The sequence below is a fragment of the Solanum lycopersicum genome, chromosome 4 (assembly GCF_036512215.1).
Source record: "Solanum lycopersicum chromosome 4, SLM_r2.1".
NCBI classification, from domain to species: domain Eukaryota; kingdom Viridiplantae; phylum Streptophyta; class Magnoliopsida; order Solanales; family Solanaceae; genus Solanum; species Solanum lycopersicum.
Genome location: NC_090803.1, coordinates 39,339,510 through 39,363,673, shown reverse-complemented (window position 1 = coordinate 39,363,673; position 24,164 = coordinate 39,339,510). Strand labels below are relative to the sequence as shown.

Genomic DNA, 24,164 nt, shown 5'->3' with positions numbered 1-24,164 from the left:
TAATAATAATAATAATGGCGATGATGATGATGATGATGATAATAATGATGATAATGATGATGATGAGGATGATGAGGATGATGATGACGACGATGATGAGGATGATGATGACGATGACGATGACGATGATGATGATGACGAACGATGATGATGACGATAATGATCATGACGATGATGATGATTACGTGGATGATGATGACAAGGATGATGATGATGACGGTGATGGTAACGGTGACGGTGATGGTGATGATGATGGTGATGGTGATGATGATGATGATGATGACGACGACGACGACGATGATGATGATGACAATGAGGATGAGGATAACGATGATGATGATGATGATGACGAAGATGATGATGATGATGATAACGGTGATGGTGATGATAACGGTGACAATGATGATGACGGTGACGGTGATGGTGACGGTAGGGGTGATGATGACGGTGAGGGTGATGGTGATGATGATGATGATGGTGATAGTGATGATGATGATGACGATGACGATGGTGGTGGTGGTGATGACGATGATGATGGTAATGGTGATGAATGTGATGATGATGATGGTGATGATGATGGTGATGGTGATGATGATGATGGTGATGGTGATGATGGTGGTGATGATGATGATGATGATGATAATGATGATGACGATGACAGTGATGATGATGACTATGACGATGAAGATGATGATGATGATGATGATAACGACGATGATGATAAAGATGATGGTGACGACGACGATGATGATGGTAATGATGATGATGGTGATCGTGATGATGATGATATTGATGATGATTATGATGAGATGATGACGATGATAATGACGATGATGATGACGATGAGAATGATGATGACGATGAAGATGGTAATGATGATAATGACGATGGTGATGATGGTGCTGATGGTGACGGTAACGTTGTTAATGATGGTGATGGTGACAGTGACGATGATGATGATGATGACGATGCACGTTGATAATGACGGTGATGATGATGGTGATGATGATGATGATGATGGTGGTGGTGGTGGTGGTGATGGTGACGGTGACGGTGACATTGATGATGATGGTGATGGTGACAGCGACGATGATGATGATGATGATGACGACGGTGATAATAACGGTGTCGGAGACAGTGACGATGATGGTGATGATGACGATGACGGTGATAATGACGCTGATGATGATTGTGATGATGAAGATGATGGTGATGATGATGATGATTGTGATGATGATGATGATGGTGATGATGACGATAACGATGATGATGATGATGATGGTGATGATGATGATGATGAAGATAATGATGGTGACGATGACGATGACGGTGACTATGATGATGATGATGATAATGATGGTGATGACGATGACGATAACGAAGATGATGATGATGATGAGGATGGTGCTGACGATGAAGATAACGATGATGATGATTATGGTGATAACGATGAAGGTGACGATGACGATGATGATGATGATTATTATTGTGATGACGAAGAAGATAACGATGATGATGATGGTGGTAATGGTGATAACGATGAAGGTGACGATGATGATGATGATGATGATGACGACGATGACGATGACGACGACGATGACGACGAAGATAACGAAGATGATGATGATTATGATGACGATTACAAAGATGACGAAGAAGACGAAGATGATGATGATGATGATGATGATGATGGTGATGATGATGATAATAATAATAATAATAAAAAATAATAATAACAATAACAACAACAACAACAACAACAACAATAATAATAACAATAATATTAATAATACTAATAATACTAATAATAATAATAAAAATAAAAATAATAATAATAGTAGTAGTAATAATAATAATAATAGTAATAATAATATTAATAATAATAATAGTAGTAGTAATAATAATAATAATAATAATTTTTTACATTATAATTAAGGAAGGTGTTTAATTATTATTACATTATCATTATTATTATAATTTTACTTCTACAAACAAAAAATTATAAATAATTAGACACCTTCCATATTTTAAATAGCCAATTTCATATTTTGTCTGTACAATCTTTTTCCTTCTACTTCAAATAGTAAAAAAAGACAAATTATAATGTTCTTTCCATATCTTATATTTCCAAGTTTTCTATGGCAAAATTTTTAACTCTATACACAAAAAAGGACAAATAATAAAGTTTCTTCCATACGTTAACTCTCCATGTTTTTATGGCAATGTTTTTAACAAATCATATGAAATTAGGCTTAAAATCCTCTACAAATACCCAAGTTCTAACATTTCATTTTCATCACATTTCACATAGAGTAGCATCACCCCATTAAAGGTCTTTATATTTTGTTTTTATCACATTTTACATAGAGTAGCATCACCTCCACTGAGGTAATTAGTTTAGTTATTTCCTTTTGCTTATTATATTTTTTAACATTAATGTTTCTATATAGGTCAGTAAAATATCTCTATATTTGCACTGTACATGTGCTCTTCTTGGGGGATGTTATGGAAAACATTAAAAATATGCACCTAAAAATGTTTGATTGTTATAAGTGAATTGTTGTTAAAAAAATGATTGTCATAGAGATATCTAACTATATCAAATAAAGAAGAAACTATTTTTTTGGTCTAGTTAATAAATAACAACGATAAAAGAAGAAACTATTTTTTTGGTCTAGTTAATAAATAACAACGATAATTGTTCGATTTTATGACGATGATTTTGATAGGATGCGAAATTTTTTTATAGATTTGAAGAATGTGAGACACTATCTGAAAAAATTTGATGCTCAAGTGCAAGATGCTAGATTAAGAAGCAAGGATGAATAGTATATCATGTCGCATTTATGCTTCAATTCCTCTTATATGGTGGCACACATACTACAACATCATGCAAAGCTTTACGTGTTGTCAATGTCATCATTAGACAACGACGTTGTTTCTCCTGTTATCTAATCACTTGACCAAGCTTTCTTTAGTTAATATAGTAAGACCTCTCTATGACACTTATTATTCCAAAATTATTTACACATAAATTTTGCAAATAGTATAATCCCAAATATGAATCCCCGTCCCAATCTAATGAAGGACCCAACCCCAGCCCTAGCCCAAACAACGATCTATAGAAATTCTTATAATGTTCCTACATGGAAGAAGATAAAACTAAAGATACTTATGATAAAAGAAGTTTCATAATTAAAGGTTAAATTTAATTTCATGTTAAAGTCTTTTTAAGTTTAGTTTTTGTAATTCTTTATTATGGCTTTCACAAATAGGTGAAAGATGGATGTATACATCTCAATTTTGCTTGTGGTATAACATCAAGTGGGTATTCTGACATGAAAATATATAAAAAAAAATCACTTTATTTTGAAATTCAAAGTTGGAGTTGAGTTGTTTTTGACAAAAAATTTTGCATAGATATTTTAGAATTTGAATGTATTTTTTTAAATATAATTTGTATTTTCCAATTTTTAAAAACCTAGAAAATCACAAAACTTAGACTAATTGACCTCAAGCATACAATCAAATTTGATTTGTAAAAGTAATATTTCAAAATAGATAATCACATAATATTATCCCATGTAAAAAAAAATACTTTATAACATGCAGTAACACCACTGATATTTTCCTTCCAAATAAGGCCGTGTTCAATATGAAGAAATATTTTCAGTCTTTTCAGGTTCAATTGGCAATATGTTTTGGAAAATCTGTGATCAATATTATGAGTAAGCATAGTCAAATATTTACACAAGCAGATGTTGTTGTTTATTGAATCCTACAGATGTGCTCCTTAGAGTTTGTTGTGTTTGCCTATCGAGTGACATATATACTATATAGTTCGAATGTTTCTGTATATTTTATACAAACATAAAATATTTGAATGAACTGTCGATATAAAGGTAGTAAGTGTAGTAGTTCAATTATCGTCAAAATTGGTTGTCCTAATCAATTGTTGTTTCACAGAGATTTGACTATAAAAATTAATCTTCTTTTTTTTTTTTTTGTTTTTTATCGAGTAATTAATTTATCACAAAAATGACATTTTCAGATGATGACAGCAGTAGAAGGCGGTAGTTTTTTACAGAATGCGAGAGTTCGAGACATTGTTTAAGAAACATCAATGCAATGATACAAGATACTAGATTACGCGGTAAGATAGGAATGATAAATTTAGTGATAACAAGACGTAATTTCTATTTAAGGAGAGAGGCTAAGCTAAAAAATGATTGGAGACTTATTACAACACCTTTGATAATTTAGTTTCTTCCTTTTGGGAAGATTATAAGAATTTTAATGTTGTTGGGAGAAAGAAATTATATTATGTGCAAGAGAATAAATTTATTCTGTCTAGATTTTAAATCCTATACCTATATGATGTGTTGAAGTATGTCTATATTTTTCATTTTTTCTAATAATTGTCTTCACAGGATAGATATAAAATTTGTGTACGCATAATTGTACTCCTAGATTCCACTTTTTTTTTTGTTAGGCGTATGAGAAGGGGATATTGAGAAGGGAATTAGAAGGTGAACATTTTCCTGCTGTGTTATTTGAGTATAGATTTTTAACTTAATTATTTAAAAAATATAAACATGTTTATTTGTTTGGGAGGCACTTTATGTGGGATTAGAAGAAAATACTTTTAACATACTATTGTTTTAATTGCTTTAGTTGGATTCACACGATTTTTTAGGCCTTATATTATTGAAATATTTTTACATATTATAATATGTATGTTTTTTTTTTTAACTTTTACCAATATAGAATTAATAATATGCTCCTACCTAACTATATCCCTTTCGAACTAATTAGGTTCTATGTGTACATTACTCATTACTTTATAGACTTATATATAGATTAATAAATTGTGCGCCATCCAAATCATATGAATATTAAAGATTATCAAAGCATGCTACAGACTGTTTTTTTCTTTATGCTTTTCCAAAATTTGACGTATAAACTGATCTATAAATAAGAAAAGGCACTAAGCTGGGTTCCACATTGTCACTCCACAATCTTCTTTTTCACTTTATCAAATCGTTAGTCATGATATCAATTATTGGAATAAAATAATATAAAGATATTCTTAATGTTAAGATATAATATTATTATTTATTTGGATCGAGCTACCCACACAATTTCTCTAAAATATTTCACACCATCGATTATTTTTGTTTGATTTTATATACTATCGATTTGGCATATCAAACTGAAGAACATACATCAAATTATTGAATATAGCTAACAACTTGTTTCTGCTTCTATTTAACAAGATAACCATATATAGGGGATGCTCTACCAACTGATTTAATAGCCCATCGTGTAAGCCTCCTACATGTCTTAACAAGCAATAGTGCAATAGCACTGATAGCCAAAGTACTCCCCACCGAGACCGCCTTCATTGTAACGACAAACATCGTTGTAAAAATCTGGACATAGGGTGACATGTTAGCTAGGAACTTGGCCCCAATTTATTTCCTTAACGCACCTCTCTGCTCATTATCGCAGGCTTTTAAAAAAAAATATGACACACATTAAAATAATGTATAACAAATAGCTAACCTCTTTTTAGATTAAGAGGTTCATGTATTATATATCGATGAATGGAATGAATTTCGCATCGCTGAAAGATGAAAACTATTGATTTCTAATAAGATTTGGATAATTCTTCTCATTTTTAGCCATCTTTAAGGGTGTGAACTGAAGTCAGATCTAATTCTAAATGATGTTAAAGTCAAGTCTGATTTGTTGGTTAAAACCATGAGATGTATGAAAATGGCTAGAAATAAATTGTTGTACAAGAACACCAGCATATTTTGTAGAGAGAGATACTCATTCACGTAAGATTTTGTGTGCTATGGATATGAGTAGTTAGAAAATTATTTCTTAGGAATATTCGAAACTCAAGTGCATTTGCTATTTTAGGGTCCATGTATTAGGCTTAGTAGCTGATCTAATACTCTTATTAACGAGATTTAAAATTTGAAGCTGTAAGTAAGTGATTTAGTCAAAGGAAATTCAATGTCTACTAATATATATGTTTATATATACATTAAAACATAATTTTATCTATATATAAATAATATATATTTCAGAGTTCATCCTGACTATAATTTTTTTCCGACACTAACGCACTATTATTTCATTATGAAATAAAGGAATTGATGATAAAAACATATAAGAAGTATCACTATTTTTGTGAATTTTGTACCTGCACTATAATGAATCTGTCTGTATTTCTTATTTGAACGATCTCATCAATCATTAATCAAAATACATGTTGAATTCAAATCTGATTAGACCAAGCATTTTATTACAATGGCAAAAAATGTGTAACAACTTAATTTACACATAAATTTTTATCCACGTGGTCATACTGACTCATTAGTCGCAGATGTGTTTTGATGATAGATTAGATAGAGAACACATTATGTAACCTTTCAATTAAAAGCTAGAAAGCAAATAATACATCTAGTATTTTTGTTTTTACCATTATCTCTTACTTCATTAATTAGTCAACTTTTGATCCTTGTATTCTAATTTCATCAAGTTGTATTTTTAAATCGGCAGGAAAAAAAGATGGATTAAAAAGATTCTCAGTACTTGACCCTCAAAATAATTACTCGTAAGTACTATTTAGTAATTCGAGTGGATACTAATACAACTAAATTTTATATCATAACTAAAATTGGTGGCAATATGGGTGAAAAATAGTTTGAATTTTTTACCAAATTAAGTCATTATATAAAGCAATTTATCAAAAAAATATGGTTTTTAAATTTTTTTATAAAACTAGTATGAACGTATTTCACAGTAACATTTTATGGTATATTTCATTTTAAGAAAACTGATGGTGTTAGATTGATATACGTTACTGTGAATTACGTTTTAGAAGTTTAAGCTTCAAAAAAAGGGAGATGGTAGGTGGAAAAATGGAGAAGAAGAAGAGGAGAGAATAAAATAAAAATTAGCTAAATTTAGTCTTTCACACTCTATCGTTGAGTATATCATACTCACTATGACATGTCAGCAAAAAGCGTCAAGATGACACAACATAACCCTACATGAGGTGTCTAAAATGAACATCACCAGTTGAAGTGCCTGAGTGCCGACTTTAGGGGCCACGAAGGGTTTGACCTTTATTTAACATTAACAAAGACTCGTATTTTTTTCCAATTCATGTGACCCACTTGAAATAAATTTATATAATTCACAAAATTTATTTCAAAATATTAATAATAAAAATAAAAAGTGAAAATAGCCTGAGATATTAAAAAGTAGAGCCGTCAATATGGACTAGGCTCGTTGGGCCAACCTGACCTAACCCGGGATTTAATAGGGTTGGGCTATGATTTTTGGAGCCCATTTCAGAAAAGGGCTTTTTAGCCCGGTCTGAATAAGCCTATTGATTTGATGGGCTTGAGAAATATAGGTAGGGTCAGCCCGTGGCCCAATAATAATTAATTAAAAAATATAATATAATATTAAAATTTAAAATTAAACAGAGTCCAAATTCAAAATAATTAAGTTAATATTTTTATTTATATATTTATACTTTTACTTGAAAAAAAAACTTAATAAATAAATATAATTTCAGAAACATCCCTCCATGCTTCGCTCTATAATACTCACCTTCCCTGTGGGTTTACGATATTGCGTCTACCTCCCTTATTTTCATTTTCTTTTAACCATTCTTTAAACTTATTTAAATAAATATAAATTAATTTAGATTTGATAAATTTACCCTTATATATGAATGTTTAAATCTAATTTTCAATGATTTATCTTTATTCGTCGGATCATGTTTCTTCTTCGCTTGTGTAAATATTTAAGTAGAACAAAATCTTATCGTTCTTATCCAATTTCTTTGTTAGGAAGTTCAATTTTTTCTTCTATTTGAAGAAATTGTTGCCGGAAAATGATGGGTTATTGTGGGGATATTTTTTACGTGAATTGATAAAGGTGAAATAGAGATAATGAGTTAATATTTGGTGAAAATGTGGGTCAGCTTAGTTGAAGACTTTGATCTTTGTTAGATTAATAAAACATGTCTTTGTGTTAATTTAATTTTAAAATATTTGTTAAATGAGTTATTTTTTATATAATATTTATTTAGAACAAATTTATATAAAAAAAGAATAAAACTGTCAAATCTATATTAATTTATATTTATTTTAAATAGGTTTAAAGAATGGTTAAAAGTAAATAAAAATAAGGGAGGTAGACGTAATATCGTAAGTCAAACGAGATGTGAGTGTTATAGAGCGAAACATGGAGGTCTTTGAAATTCTCCCTATAAATATTATAAGAATAATTTTATTTTGATTTGATTAACAAGTACTAACATTAACTTCATGTAATGTTGTTTTGTCGATATTTATGATAATATTTTAAATTATAATTTAAAATTTAATTTAATAATTATAAAAAAAATAATTTTTTAAAAAAAGTGGACTGACCAGTCTAGCTTGTAGCCCACGTACTTGTGAGTTGGGCCGACCATTTTCTGGCCCACGCCAAAAATTGGCTAGCCCAGCTTGACCCTTAAAATGTCAAAGCCTGTATGGGTTAGCCCGAATTGGGTGGGCTAGCCCATATTCACAGCTCTATTAAAAAGTGTATAAATTTATAGATGTCAATGATTTAAAAAATAACGATTTAACGAGCAATTAAATTTTACCGAATCAATTATATGATTCTTGTTATAAAAATAAAATAAAAGACTTATATAAATTTATAATGGTGCTCAAATAACTAGGTAACATTTAAATTTTATAAAAATAAATCAAAAAAATTAAAGCATAATAAATATATATTAATGTATCAAGTTTGAATAAAAATATTTAGGGTTGAGAACGATAAAAATGGCTATAAGTCAACATGTATAATTTAAACCTAAATATCAACTCCAAATTATAACTTATTATGTTGCTCTTATATTGAAACTCGATTGATTAGTTCTTATAACATATAGAATAACTAGCTAGTTTGTTGTGTTTGTTTCAAGTGATATATACTATATAATTTAAATATTTCATTAGATTCAATATTAAGATAAAATATTTAAATTAATAGTTAATATAAATATAGTAAATATAGCAATTTTCAGCTTTCTTTTGACTTGAAGTTCTGAGCTAGTACTAAAAATAGATTATATTGTGGGGGTTAAACTTATAATTTGCGTTGGTTAAAGTTCTACTGTATTTTCTACTCTAAATTAACGTAAAAATATATTGTCATTGTTTTATCGAAAAAATGATTTCGAAGAGAGTTTGTTTTATTTTAAGGTATTTTCGACTTTTAGGAGTCGCCACTTAATTTTGAGAAAATTAAGAAAACTTTTGTTTTCAAAAGACTTAACAGAAAAAATCGATTGAAAACATTTCAAGGGGGGTTCGGGATTCCTATTCGCGTCTTAGGAAGGTTTTGAAAAAAGCACCTAAAACACTCCGCTAACTACGGTTTTCCGGCGATTAACTTATTTGACTATTTTTGTCTTAACCTTTGCGAATTGAAGTTTGAATTTTATCAGAATTTACTTAGCCAAATTCACAAGTTTAAATATTTGTTGTTTATCTTGTGTTTTTGCAAATCCGTTTCGAAGCTTAACTTTAGTTTTAATTTTTAAGTTTGATAAAATGAAAGGCGTCCAACGGGATTTAGATTCTTCTAACCCTAACTAACGACATTTAAGCGAACATATAAATGAATAATAAAAGGAGAGAGAGAGAGAGAGGGATTTTGGGTCCAAACTCGGGTTCTGTTCGCCTTAACCGAGTTTTGGACCTACCTGTTTTTGGGTTTTTAACCCATTCACCTGTCCTAATCTAAGCATACAAAATAATACGAGAAAGTAAAGGCGACAAGGGTTTATGCCCATTACAAAACAAGAATACACAATAAAATAAAGAAAAGGTCTTCTAGTCCATTTCTTCAAATTTTTCAATATTCGTGGCGTTTGACTTGCGCATCTTTGCATCGATGGGTTGACTTGACAAACCATTTCCGAGCCTTCATGGCTCTCCCAAGACGCAAGGATAAAATGGAGTCCAAAATGGACACGAGAGAAAGTTTCCCGTGCAACAAAGTAGAAATAAATTAGCATATGAGCGATAATGCAAATCCAATATATATTTCGAATGAAAAAAAAACAACAAACGGAAAATAAAGACAATAACTTCACAAGAAAAGTAAATGAAACTCAAATTTTAAAATCAACCAAATTTAGTAAACTGACCAAACCTAAACAATAGCCACTTAAACTCGTCATCTAAACAAACCTAACACTAAAACTAACAATAAGCAAACGAGAATCATTAAATCTATGATATACAAAAACACTAGCTAATTGCCAACCAAATTGTGAAAGGCATCCCACAGAAAATAACTTGACTGCATTGTTATTCGAAGTTTGTATTCCGTTAACATAGAAAAAATCATCAAAGTTAATATCACATAAACAAAGATAAGCGCACACTGTGAATAAACTTTATCCTTAAAATGACATGAGCAAATCCGAGAGAACAACACGACATACATCATGATTTATGACTAGAACTTGAACTACAAGTAGACCACATGATTGTTAACCCAAGTGGAAACAACATATACTCAAACAAATATCGAGGCCACTACTTAGCATGCCATCAAGAGGAAACTAAAAGATAGCCAAACATGAAGTCAATAACGAGGACATGAATTTGTACAACCGAACTCAATGCTTGAATATTTCGACATAGCTTGACCCCCAGAATTAAGCAAAAAGACAGCAGAGGAAGGGACAACATCACGTTATCAAGCCATAGATCCTCAGAAACAGAACCACCCACGACTAACACAATAAAATCAATGCTGCGATGAACTCGTGAAAGAACAAAATCAACACAAACAGGCGAACACAACGAAGCGAACCATAGTATACGATATTCTCGAGTTTGAACACAACCAACAAACATAATATCTCATATTTACGGCAACACAGGCCACATAACTCAATATTCAAATATTCGCAGATTCCGACCCGAAACGAGACGAACTACCAACCAAATTCGACTAGCAGCGAACCCAATATGCTAAGCGATAATGAAAACGTTTCAAAACGGAAGAAGACAACGAGGTATTAAAAGGCAAAGGGAAGATTACCTGTTGAGGAGCAGCAACAGGGACGACGAGCAGCAATGAGCGACGACTTCAACCGTAAACAAAATCACGAACACCCGAACGATGTCGGAAGCCAATGAATGCTTGAACTGTTCTTCTAAAGCGGACGGATGAAGAAGAAAGTGTCTCCTCGAAAGATTCTTATCTCTCTTGGGATGGAAACTATCTCCATTTACTACCCTGAATCTCCTTTAGTTGTCCCGAAAACCAAACAGAACAAACGTGAAAGTTTTCAAAAATAAAATTCTTAAACTTCCGTATCCTTAACTCTCACCTTTTAGATCTCAATTATCCAACTCTCTATAACCTCTCTAGTTCAGGCGACAAAAACAAGGAAAAAAAAAGAACTTCAGCCAACGATTTCTCAATCCTCCAAATTCTTTTTTAAACTCAAGAATGTCCAACTTCTATTCTTAAAATGGAGGATGTTTATATAGAGGAAGAAAATTAGGGTTTTCGGAAGAGGAAGGGCAGGAAATTTCAGGCCCATTTCGAATTCAAATTTGAAATTCGAAATCCTTTCCATTAATGGAGCGACACCCTTTTTCTGAAAATTGGCTCCATTCCGGAAATGGAAAGGAGGGAAGGATGGTCGAGATGAGTTCGGGCGTCCTTGGCAGCTACGTGGCATCATCTCTTGTCTCAAGGACGAACACGCAGGTCTGCTCTTGACAAAAAGTACTGCGCAAGAGCATAACGAGACAGGGGGGAAGACGTTGCCAAGGCTGTACGCCTGTTTTCGCGTGGAGAAGGGGTCGCATGGGCATTACGAGGGAAGGGAGATGAGAGGGGGAGTTATGCGTGAGGGATACGCAGGTGGAGGAGAGGGGGATTTCCAATTTTGGGAGTCTGTTCTTCTGCGTTTCTTCTGTTCTTTTCTGGGTTTTCTGGTGTGGTGCTAGGGATACGAGGGAAGGGAGGAGGAGAGAAAGGGAGAGAGCGTGGGGGGAGACGCTTTGGGTCTGGAAATCGCGTCTGTTTTCTGGGGGATTTTTGTTTGTTTCTGAAAATGGCGTGATGAAGGGGGGGGGGGGGAAGAAGGGGAGGTCGGGAATTTGGGTAGAGGTGTTGGGCTTGGGAATTCAATTGGTGTTGAGGGGAATTAATTGGGTTGAGGGGAACTAAAGAATGGGCTGAAAGAGCAAAAGGGAAGGGGCCCAAATTTGTTTCTTACAAATAAAAAATGGAAAAAGAATTCAATTTAAATAATATCCCATTGATTTAAAACAAAATGAATTTGGTGTAAATTCATCAACGAGCTTATTTATTTAGTAACATAATTATTTAAATTGTAAAAAATAGTGCTTCAAAGGTATAATTATAATTTAGATTAAACTAGTTTAATAAAACATTGAAATGTATTTTGATGGTTTTTTGAATAATCATAAGATATACTAATTATATACATAATTATGCGAGAAATATATTATCGAAAATTACGTTAAAACGCATTCGAAGCAACATAAAGTTCATGTATTATATTATATTCGTAAAATCTATAAAACTAATTAATTTAAAATATTTGGAAAATTTAGGAAGCTCGATAATTAATTTACCAACGTGGTCAAAATTGGGTGTCAACAACTGTCCCTCATTTTTTCTTGGGTTGATGCAAGCAACTCGAGGAAAATGAAATTGACCGGACCATTTTGGCCAACTCCATTCGCCCTTTTTTTTAAAGAAGGATTCGACAAAGGGTTTAGGAATTATGGCCGAACCCTTGAAATGGGTTACCTACATATCTCAGGCTATATGAGAATTCAGGTCACTTGTAATTCGATAAGCTTGATTTATCGCATGATTTTGGAAGAATCGAAGGCCACCTCGACACCGAATTATGAAGGTGCCGAAATGCTCGAGAATAGAATTCGAGAGAGAATATTGGGATACAACCGAGTTTCAATATTGAATCCGCCTACATATCCTTAGACCTTCGGAATCAGGCTGTGTGTAGTTCGACTCAATCGATGGAAAAGGAAATCTATTATGGTAGATAACCTTCGATTTTGGAAGAGTGACACATTAACGAGTATGAAAAGGAGGCTTGTAACCTCTTAGCTATGAATGTGGAGCTCTTCCCATCCATAGGTAAGAACTTACACAGACATAATTTCCAAAGCTCTTGGTGAGTTGTCACTCAGATTGGAACTGACAGAACTAAAGAAAGACCGACATGCCTCGAGAGGGTGGTTCGATTGTGGTGGAAGTCGCTCCTCTGCTCGCGTCCTAAGAGTTTGACATTTCTCTTCGGACTCTGTCCCAGTTTGCTGCTAAAAAAAAGTTCCACGTTGTGCTGCATCATTTTTGATGTCGTACGCACCTGTGGTTTTTAGAGAATTCATCCTTTTCGGATGCTCCCGACAAAGACTGAGATAAAACTTGTCAGCTTAAAAATGCAATTCGGATGGGAGAAAATGTCTTTTTACCGTGCTGACACTTCATTGTTCTTCTAAAATCGACGTTGACTCGATCGGTCTGGCGTCCAGCAAACAAAACTTATGTCTTGTGTTTTGCAATAATATCTTCTGTGTACTCTTCATTTGATGCTAAAATAAATAAATAGACGTTGATGCGATGTTGATGTCTCTTTTGTCGTTCTCTTCGATGCTCTTCTTGATGTCTAATTTTATAATAAATAACAAAATGCAATCGAGGCTAATGGATAAGTCTTGCTCTTTCTTTATCTGTGTATGTCCTCTTGCGGGGAATGAATATCTTCCCACGATACATAAATTTTTGTGAGGCATGAATCTTCTCGCGATGTATAAATTTTGACGAGGCACGAAATCTTCTCGTCGTGCATAATTGTTGACTCGTAATGCATGATTTTCTGCAATGCATGACTTTTTCGCGATGCATGATTTTTCAACGAGGCATGGATCTTTCTCGTGATGCACAAATTTTAGCGAGGTACAAATTCTTCTCGCGATGTCTAAATTTCGGCGAGGTATGATATCTTCTCGCGATGTATAAATTTTTACAAAGCATGAAATCTTCTCATCGTGCATAATTGTGAACTCGCAATGCATGATTTTGCGATGCATGATTTCCGCGATGCATGATTTTCAACGAGGTATGGATCCTTCTCGTGATGCACAAATTCCAGCGAGGTACAAATTCTTCTCGCGATGTCTAAATTTCAGCGAGGCATGAAATCTCCTCGCGAAGTATAAATTTTGACGAGGCATGAAGTCTTCTCGTCATGCATAATTGTTGACTCGCAATGCATGATTTCCCCAATGCATGACTTTTCCGCGATGCATGATTTTCAACGAGGCATGGATCCTTCTCGTGATGCACAAATTCTAGCGAGGTATAAGTTCTTCTCGCAATGTCTAAATTTAAGCGAGGTATGAAGTCTTCTCGCGAAGTATAAATTTTGACGAGGAATGAAATCTTCTCATCGTGCATAATTGTTAACTCGCAATGCATGGTTTTTCCGCGATGCATGATTTCCGCAATGCATGATTTCTGTAGTATGACTTTCGCGATGCATGATTTCCGCGATGCATGATTTCCACAATGCATGATTTCTGCAGTATGACTTTCGCGATGAATGATTTCCGCGACGCATGATTCCGCAATGCATGATCTCTGCGATGTATGATTTTTCAGCAGCGTATGACTTCCGCGATGCATGAATATTCATACCGTCTCTATTGGTGATAACGGCAATACGATCTCCAAATAATATATCCACTTGATCGATAATAACAAATAATAATAAAATAACTATCTCTTCTGGGGCAATGCATTGTCTTGATTGACATTAATCATCTCGTTTTGGTAATGCAAGTAGCGTCCTCTACAGAAATCATGAAGTCTTTGTCGAGATTCCTGTTTGATTCACCTTTGAATCTGGCCCGACACTTTGCAAATTTCACATTGTTGAGAATGGTTTGAAATAAACAAACACATTCACAAGCATCTTGACACAAACTATATGAACTGCCTCCTACTTTTAGTAAGATCACTGATTTTGGAGATAGTTTTCTCCTCTTCGGGAGCTCTCTGTATTCATCCGTTGGGATAATTCGGCCGATCTCAAAGCTAAACTATAAACCTGCATCCACAGAAAAATTGTCAGTTTTAAAACATACTAATCTGTGTCGATTCCTTCAGTTGTTTGTTCCTGGTCTTGATATCTCCGGTTGATTTCCCGATTTCCCGACTCTTGATGGATAAGAAAAGATATCATACGCCAAAACAAATGAAACATAAGAGGGAAATTTTTTTAAAAAGAAATGAGAAATCTTTAAGAAATAGCATGTTGAAAAAGTCGCTGCCAAGTCATGTCATCAGGCTTTACGAGCTCCTTTGAATCTGACACTTGCTGATGAGCTTCAGAGGCATTCCGGACTTGTAGGGAAGACCCATGACGAAATTTTGAGGCCATCCTCAAAATTTCTGTCCCAGTTTACTATCTTGCTCATCTTTCCATTGCAACCGAACAGATCGCGGAATTTTTGAGATCTTCTCAAAAATTCTGTCCCAGTCGCAAATCTCGAAATTTCTTTTGTCTGACTTGCTGAAGAGGAGACTTCTTCTGGAGAATTTTTGAGTCCCTCTCAAAAATTCTGTCCCTGTTCTACTGTAAAGGGGAATAGAAATCTTACGAGAGATATGACCGAGCCCTTGTGGCGCCTACGTATCCCGTTGAGGCAGGAATCAGGTCAAACGTAGTTCCCCTTAAATGTTAACAAGAATAAAATTTACAAAGAAACCGACTGAGGCCGACAAAGGCCGCCTACGTATCTCATTCTTGAGAATTCAGGTTGAACGTAGTTCAAATACAAATAAATGATTAAAGGGGGTAAATGGGGTGACCGAAGCCGACACAGGCCGCCTACGTATCTCGTTCTCGAGAATTCAGGTCAGACGTAGTTCGTTACAAGAGGGATAATAATTCAAATCGAACAAATACAAGCAAACAGAACGATTACAAGTAAATGAAAGAAAAATGTAAAGCGAAACTTCGCGCATAGTATCTCTTGACAGCATCTGAGTTGATAGGCTTGGGCCATACAGTGCCATCCATCTCGGACAGGACCAAAGCACCTCCAGATAGTACTTTACGAACCATGTAAGTACCTTGCCAGTTTGGTGCTAACTTCCCTTTGTATTCATTTTGATGAGGTAAAATATGCATAAGAACCAACTGACAAACTTCAAAATTTCTGGCTCTTACACTTTTGTGAAAAGCGCGAGTCATTCTCTGTCTATACAACTAGCCATGGCAAACGACGACCATTCTCTTCTCATCGATCAAAGCTAGTTGATCAATCCGTTTGCTAACCCACTCAGCGTTGTTTAAATCAGCCTCTTGGATGATCCTTAATGACGGTATCTCGACTTCAACAGGCACAACTGCCTCTATTCCATATACCAGCAAGTATGGAGTAGCCCCAGTCGATGTTCTGACCGTCGTTCGATAACCCAGTAGAGCATATGGAAACATTTCATGCCAACCTCGCTGTTTGTCAATCATTTTCCTCAGAATCTTTTTGATGTTCTTGTTGGCGGCCTCTACAGCTCTGTTCATTTGGAAGCGATAAGCAGTTGACCTGCGATGAACAATCTTAAATTGTTCACATATCTCTTTCATCAAATGGCTGTTGAGATTTGCACCGTTATCGGTAATAATGGATTCTGGAACCCCAAATCTACATATAAGATTGTTGCGGACAAAATCGGCCACCATTTTCTTGGTTACTGACTTGTAAGAGGCTGCTTCCACCCACTTGGTGAAATAATCAATGGCAACCAAAATGAATCTGTGTCCATTAGAAGCGGCTGGCTCTATAGGACCGATGACATCCATTCCCCAAGCTACAAATGGCCAAGGTGAACTCATAGCATTAAGTTCGTGAGGCGGAACCTGTATCAAATCACCGTGCACTTGACAATTGTGGCATTTTTGCAAAAATTTGCAACAGTCGTTCTCCATAGTCATCCAGAAATAACCGGCTCGGAGGACCTTTCTTGCCAAGGTAAGCCCATTCATATGTGTACCACAAACTCCAGCATGTATCTGTTCAATAAGCCTCACAGCTTCAGCAGCATCTTCACATCTTAAAAGACCCAAATCTGGAGTTCGCCTATACAGGACTTCTCCATTCAGAAAGAAGTTGAGAGCCATACGATGTATTGATTTCTTCTGACTAGATGTAGCGTCTTATGGATATGTCCCAGACTCCAAGTATCTCCTTATGTCAAAATACCAAGGCAAACCATCTGGTTCTGATTCAACGTGTGAACAATGGACTGGATGTTCCTTCAAATCTATATCCAGCGGGTCGATGTAATCAGTATCCGAATGTTTGATCATTGAAGCGATGGTGGAAAGAGAGTTAGCTAATTCATTTTATATTCTGGGAGTATGTTTGAACTCGATCTTGCGAAACCTTTTACACAGATTTTGCACATAATATACGTAAGGTACAATTTTGGGGTTCTTCACAGCCCATTCTCCTTGAAACTGATGAATCAAAAGGTCTGAATCTCCAATAACCAGTAACTCGTAAACATTCATGTCGATGGCCATTTTTAAACCAAGAATACAAGCTTCGTATTCAGCCCTGTTGTTTGTGCAGTTGAAGCGTAGTTTAGCTTCCATAGGATAATGCTGACCAGATTCTGATACCAAGACTGCTCCAACACCTTTACCCTGGTGATTCACCGCTCCATCGAAGAATAATCTCCAACCTGGATAAGCTTCAGAGATATCTTCACCCACAAATGACACTTCTTCATCGTGAAAATACGTCTTAAGTGGTTCATATTCTTTGTTAACGGGGTTTTCCGCAAGATGATCAGCCAAAGCTTGTGCCTTTATTGCCTTCTGAGTCACATACAAAATATCAAACTCACTCAACAACATTTTCCATTTAGCTAACTTCCCTGTCGGCATCGCTTTCTGGAAAATACACTTCAACGGATCCATTCTGGAAATGAGATACGTGGTGTATGAAGACAAGTAGTGTCTCAGCTTCTGGGCAAGCCACGTCAGAGCACAACATGTTCTCTCCAGCAAAGTGTAGCGAGACTCGTACGGAGTAAATTTCTTGCTGATGTAGTAGATAGCCCTTTCCTTCTTCCCTGTCTCGTCGTGTTGACCAAGTACACATCCGAATGCACTATCTGAAACTGACAAATACAGTAACAAAGGACTCCCTTCTCGTGGAGGAACCAATAATTGTGGGTTAGACAAGTAGCTCTTGATAGCGTCGAAAGCGGTCTGGCACTCCTCAGTTCACTTAGTCGGAGCGTCTTTCTTCAGCAACCTGAAAATAGGCTCACATACCACTGTCGATTGCGCTATAAACCGGTTGATATAGTTTAACCTTCCCAAGAAACTCATCACCTCTTTTCTCATTTTCGGTGGAGGTAACTCTTGAATTGCTTTGATCTTCGAGGGGTCGAGCTCAATACCTCTTCTGTTGACTATAAACCCCAACAACTTCCCAGCTGGGACTCCAAAAGCACATTTGGAGGGGTTTAGCTTCAAGTTGTACCGATGCAAACGTTCAAAGAATTTTCTCTGGTGTGTCAAATGATCGGAACTCTCGCGGGATTTGATTATGACATCGTCCACGTACACTTCAATTTCGTTGTGAATCATGTCATGAAATATAGTCGTCATGGCTCTTATGTAAGTGGCACCGGCATTTTTGAGGCCGAACGGCATGACCCTGTAGTGATACACCCCCAAGGTGTGATGAATGCCATTTTTTCTGCGTCTTCTTCATCCATCAAAATCTGGTGATACCCTGCGTAACAATCTACAAATGACTGCATCTCATGTTTGGCATAGTTGTCAATCAGAATGTGGATATTAGGCAGCGGAAAATTATCCTTCGGAGTAGCCTTGTTGAGATCTCTGTAATCAACACAAATCCTGATTTTTCCATCTTTCTTGACGACCGGAACGACATTCGCCAACCAGGTGGGATATTTCGTTACTTCTACCAATCGAGACTCTATGTGCTTGGTGATTTCCTCCTTAATATTCAAACTCAATTCAGGCTTGAATTTCCGAGTCTTTTGCTTCACCGGCTCAAACCCTGGGGTGATAGGCAGCTTATGAGATACGACATCAGTACTCAACCTCTGCATGTCACCGACCTCCCAAACAAACACATCATTGTATTCGGCAAGCAAATGAACCAGTCTCTCCTTCTGAGTTTCATTCAGGTGAGTGCTGATCTTAAACTCTTTGATACATTCTGAATCTCCCAAATTCACCGTCTCTATTTCCTCCAGATTCGATTTATGTTGATTCTCAAACTGTCAAAATTCTTCTGCCACATAGTCCGATTCCCTACTTTCTTCGTTGTAGTCGTCAACTTCGTCATCATTTGCCTCATTTTGCTCATTTAGCTCATGACATGACATGACATTGACAGGTTTGTAACTTACGCTACTGAAATCATAAACAGACAAAATTAAGAAAGTAAAATATAACAAGCAATTACATAAACAAGGTCAAAATAAGGAGGCTTTCATTTAAATCGAACAAAAATGCAAACTTGGGTCATGGCACAAGGCCATGTCGCCTTTTAAACATCACCACAAAATTCAAAATCAAGAAAATGCAGAAATGGTGGGTCTCGGGCCTCTTTCGGACAACCACCGATTTTGGTATGCACAAAATAACTCCTTTCTACCACAGAGTCCGGGACATCAGGATCGGCGTGGACGTCCAATTTTATAGCATCTCCCCTGGTTCAGCATCACGAATGCCAGCTGGCTTGACCTCCTCCTCGATAACAGCGTTAATCTCCTTGAAAAGGCCACAGATTCCTTCCTCGTTGTCTTCAGGCTCGACATGCTCCCAGACTTGAAAGGATTGATAGAGATGTGGGATCGGCTTAGTTAAATCTTGATCCTTTTTCCACTTCATCTTCACATCATCATCTGTGGGTATGTACCCCAAACCATACTTTGATCATTGAGCAAGGACTGGAACTGGCTCGTTGATCCCTTGGGCATTCCTTCCTAATCCAAAACCTGGTTCGAATCCGCTCTGCAGCATTACCGTGGCGATCATTCTGTACACGGACGGCATGGGAGTCTACGGGTACAAGCCCTCATCGGTGGCATTTACCAACTCCACCGTGTAGAAATCCAAACTCTGCGGCGTTTCGTCCAAGAATGACACCTGCTTGCCTGAGCGGCTCCTTTCACCGTGAATAACTAGTTCTTCATTTTTCCATACTAGTTTCATCACTTGGTGGAGAGTGGAGGGGACGACTCCAGCCATGTGAATGAATGGCCGTCCCAAAAGAAGGTTATAGCTGGTGTCGATATCCAACACCTTAAACTTTGCCTCGAACTCCGTGAGGCCCATTTGGATGGTCAAGTCCACCGCTCCTAACGTGTCTCTCTACACACCGTCGAATGCTCTCACATTGACCTGGTTTTGCTCCAACTTTTTGAGGTCAAACCTCAGCTGCTTCAATGTGGACAGGGGGCATATGTTCAGGCCAGATCCGTTGTCTACCAAAACACAGTTGACGATCTTTCCGCGGCATAGCACGATGATGTGTAGAGCTTTGTTATGGGACCTCCCTTCGGTCGACAATTCATCATCGCAGAAACTGATGCGGTGTCCCCAAATGACTTGGTGAATCATAGCAGCTACATTGTCGCTGCTCGTACCTGAGGGCACATACGTGTCATCCAAGGCTTTCATCACAGCCTATCTATGGGACCAGGAGCTCATCAGTAGGGCCCACACAGAAATTTGGGCCGGAGTCTTCTCCAAGTGCTTGACAATGGAGTAATCTTTGGGCTGCATTCTCCTCCAGAACTCCTAAGCTTCTGCTTCGCTGATCGTTCTCTTGGCATGATCTTTCTTTTGTCCTCCGAGAGCAAGCTCGTCAGGAGTGTAAGATCTACCAGATCTAGTCATGCCTTGGCCACGACCGTTTCTATAATAAACTTGGGTTTGGCGAGAGTTTTTGAGGGCACGAAGGCAACAGCCTTTGCAGGTGTCAGAATGACGAACTCTCCCTTTTCCCTGACGCTCAAAGAACCGACAACCTTTTCCAAGTCTTCCTGAACAACAGGAGTAATTGTCTTGGTTTCACACTCATCTTCGTCGGTTTCTATCATGTTGATGTTCCCACCCCCATGATTTGGCAACGAATTCGTGTTGATGTTTGGCGCCGCAGGCTGAAGGGAGACCACTTCCTGGTCAATCAAATCCTAGATATTATGCTTGAGATTGATACAGTCTTCTGTATCATGTCCAACACTGTTGGAATGATAAGCACATCTGTGCTCTGGTCTGTAGAATCTGGAATTGACATCCACGGGCTTTGGCCCCACAGGGTGGATGTATCCGGTCGCGGATAATCTTTCGAACAATTTAGTTCTGCTTTAGCCAACTCGGTGAAGCTTCTGGAGGTCTTCTTCTCAAACCTGTGGCAAGGGGGATCATACCCGCTCTGTTAAGGAGGAGGGACTTGTTGATAACTGCGGGCATTTGGGCGTGGAGCTTCGGTTCTGGGGTAGGGAATTGTTTGGTAGTTTGGCATTGGAGCTTGGTAATTTGGGAGGGGGCTTTGATATGCCGGAGTTTGTATTTGATATGCAGAGGAAGGTGCTTGATAGCTTGGCTGTACATTAGCGCAGCTGGGAGCGACATTATGGTAAGGGGGAGGGACATGATAACTTTTGGGGTAGTTTGGATATACGGAGGGAAAATTTTAAGGAATTCGGGGCGGATTCTGTTAGGACAAAATATGGGCATCTAGATAAGTGGGGGCGGCATTGTAGTGGCCGGAATGATTTGATTGTGGATGATAGGCTTGATGAGACTTTGATGGAGGGTTGGAGCGGCCTTCGGGACGTGGTAAATTTCTGGGGACCTTTCTTCCCCCGTATGATATAGAGGAGACCTCCTTTCTTTTCTTCCTTACCAGTCCGGAAGGCCCAGGCGATGCAGACACTCGGGCTATTTTTCCCCACTTCAGGTCATCTTTGATAGTTTTACCGACTTTGACTATCTCGGCGAACTTGGCGCCGATTAATAAGATGACTCTGTCATAGTACTCAGATTCCTGCACCCGTACGAACACCTCTACAATATCCTTTTCCGTCATCGGAGGCCTCACCCTCGCTGCCTCTTTCCTCCATCTGTACGTGAACTCTCGATATCTTTCTGTGGGATTCTGCTTCATCTTCTTCAAGGAGTACCGATCAGGGACTATCTCGACGTTGTATGCGAATCTGTCGATGAAATCCTTAGCCAGTGCACTCCAACTGGGCCATTGTCAAGTTTCGTGCGATGTGAACCATTCTAGGGCCTCACCGCAAAGACTCCGGCTGAGCAACCTCATCAGCAGGTCTTCATCTTTGCCAACTCCCACGAGTTGGTCACAGTATGCTCTCAAGTGTGCCACGGGGTTGCCCACCCCTCCGAAGGTATCAAACTTTGGGATCTTGAACCTTTCAGGCAGGTTCAAGTCTGGGTGGATGCATAGTTCTGCGTAGCTTAACCCGGCGACGTCTGGAGTGCATTGCAATTCTTTCATTGCCCTTTTGATCTCCTCTTTTATGTCTACCTTCATTTGTTCCCTCACCCTCCACTCTCTTTCTTGCTCCTCGTAATGGTCCAACTCGGAGCCGTGCACCTCATGCTCGGCCGAGACGGGGACTTGAAAAGTGGTTCTTTTGGGGAGGGGTGGAGCTATGGAAGGGCTTGGGACGTTCTGTGTGGTTTGATAGTTTTGCGGGGGATTGGTATTTTGGGTCAAGTGAGGATGCGGTGTTTGGGAGTTGAGGGCGGTGGGATTTTTGTTCTGATTTTGGGGTTGTGGGGCTTTTTGAGCGTTCTGGTGGTGTGGTGGCATTTGTGGAGGGTTGTTTGGAAGTGGTGAGGGAGTTTGGTAGGAGACTGACACGTATTGGGGGTTTTGGGTTGTCATATCTATCCCGGATGGGTTGTGCACGGATGTCGATGGACGGTACTGAGTAGGATCCAAGTTGGACGAGGGGAAGTACGTAGGAGGTCTTGTGTCGATAAATTTGGGGCCAAATCTGGGTGGAGGCGTGTCCTGCATTCGTTGCATCTCGACCCTCATGTCAGCTATTTGCTGCATCAGCTGCGCAATTAGCTCATTCTGCTCTGCCACAGTGGGCTGAGCCACCACGACATCTGTGAGGCTGACTTGTTCATTGTTATCACCCATGTCTGTATTTGCATTTGGTTCGGGGAAGGAATCTGCAGGACCTTTTGATCTGGTGAAGTAGGGGTGATCTGCCAGCTTTATCGACACAGATCAGTAAAAGGTACCTGAGAGGTGAAACAACTCAAAGGCAAATTTGTTAGTGCATATTCAAAGTACAAAATACCTAACATCGCACAGAAAACAGATAAACGCACAAGTTGCTTTGTTAGAGGATATTTTAACCCACGAATGAGGATGAAAATATATTTTTGAACAAACAGGAGTTTGCTTGTTTTGACGTCATCTTGGGAAGGCCGAATCACGTTGAGCTATGGTCTTCTTGCAGCTGCTTTTTGATGCCCGTTGATCTTATCTTCGTATCTCTGAAACATGGAGGAGAATGAAAATTTTCAGTACTAGGGGCCGGGCCGGGAAAGACTGCCTACGTATCTCGCAAAGAGAATTCAGGCCCAAACGTAGTTCGGATCTCAGGGCAAAATCTTTTCATTCACTCTTTCATTGTGATTGCAAGGGAATTGAAAAACAACATTGAAATTCCTAGAAGACAACATTTTGGCGATTTCTCGTCTTGTGGCCGCGTCATTCTTTTCCTTTCAAACAGTCGGAAATGGAGGCTTATAGATGATTTCCTCCTCATCGTCCTCAATTACTTCACGGTCGGGACTACTGTCGTCTGCTCCCTGTTCACGGGCGGGATATTCCGTCCTTTAAGGTTCTATGGGTCGCCAATACCTCATTGAGCGCCGCACTTCTCGCCAACACCACGACAGTCTCAATTTCTATATTCGCTTCTCTCGCCTTTCC

At 37.6% G+C, this 24,164-nt stretch overlaps 1 protein-coding gene across 1 annotated transcript; it reads left to right on the top strand.

The window, feature by feature from the left end:
• The first annotated feature begins 119 nt into the window (after window positions 1–119).
• LOC104647098 (uncharacterized) lies at window positions 120–12,181 on the top strand. The gene is made up of 4 exons (XM_069296706.1): window positions 120–519; window positions 688–1,692; window positions 11,743–11,979; window positions 12,066–12,181. Exons 1-4 carry the CDS (start codon window positions 120–122, stop codon window positions 12,179–12,181), a joined length of 1,758 nt encoding a protein of 585 aa, XP_069152807.1.
• Window positions 12,182–24,164: the final 11,983 nt, after the last annotated feature.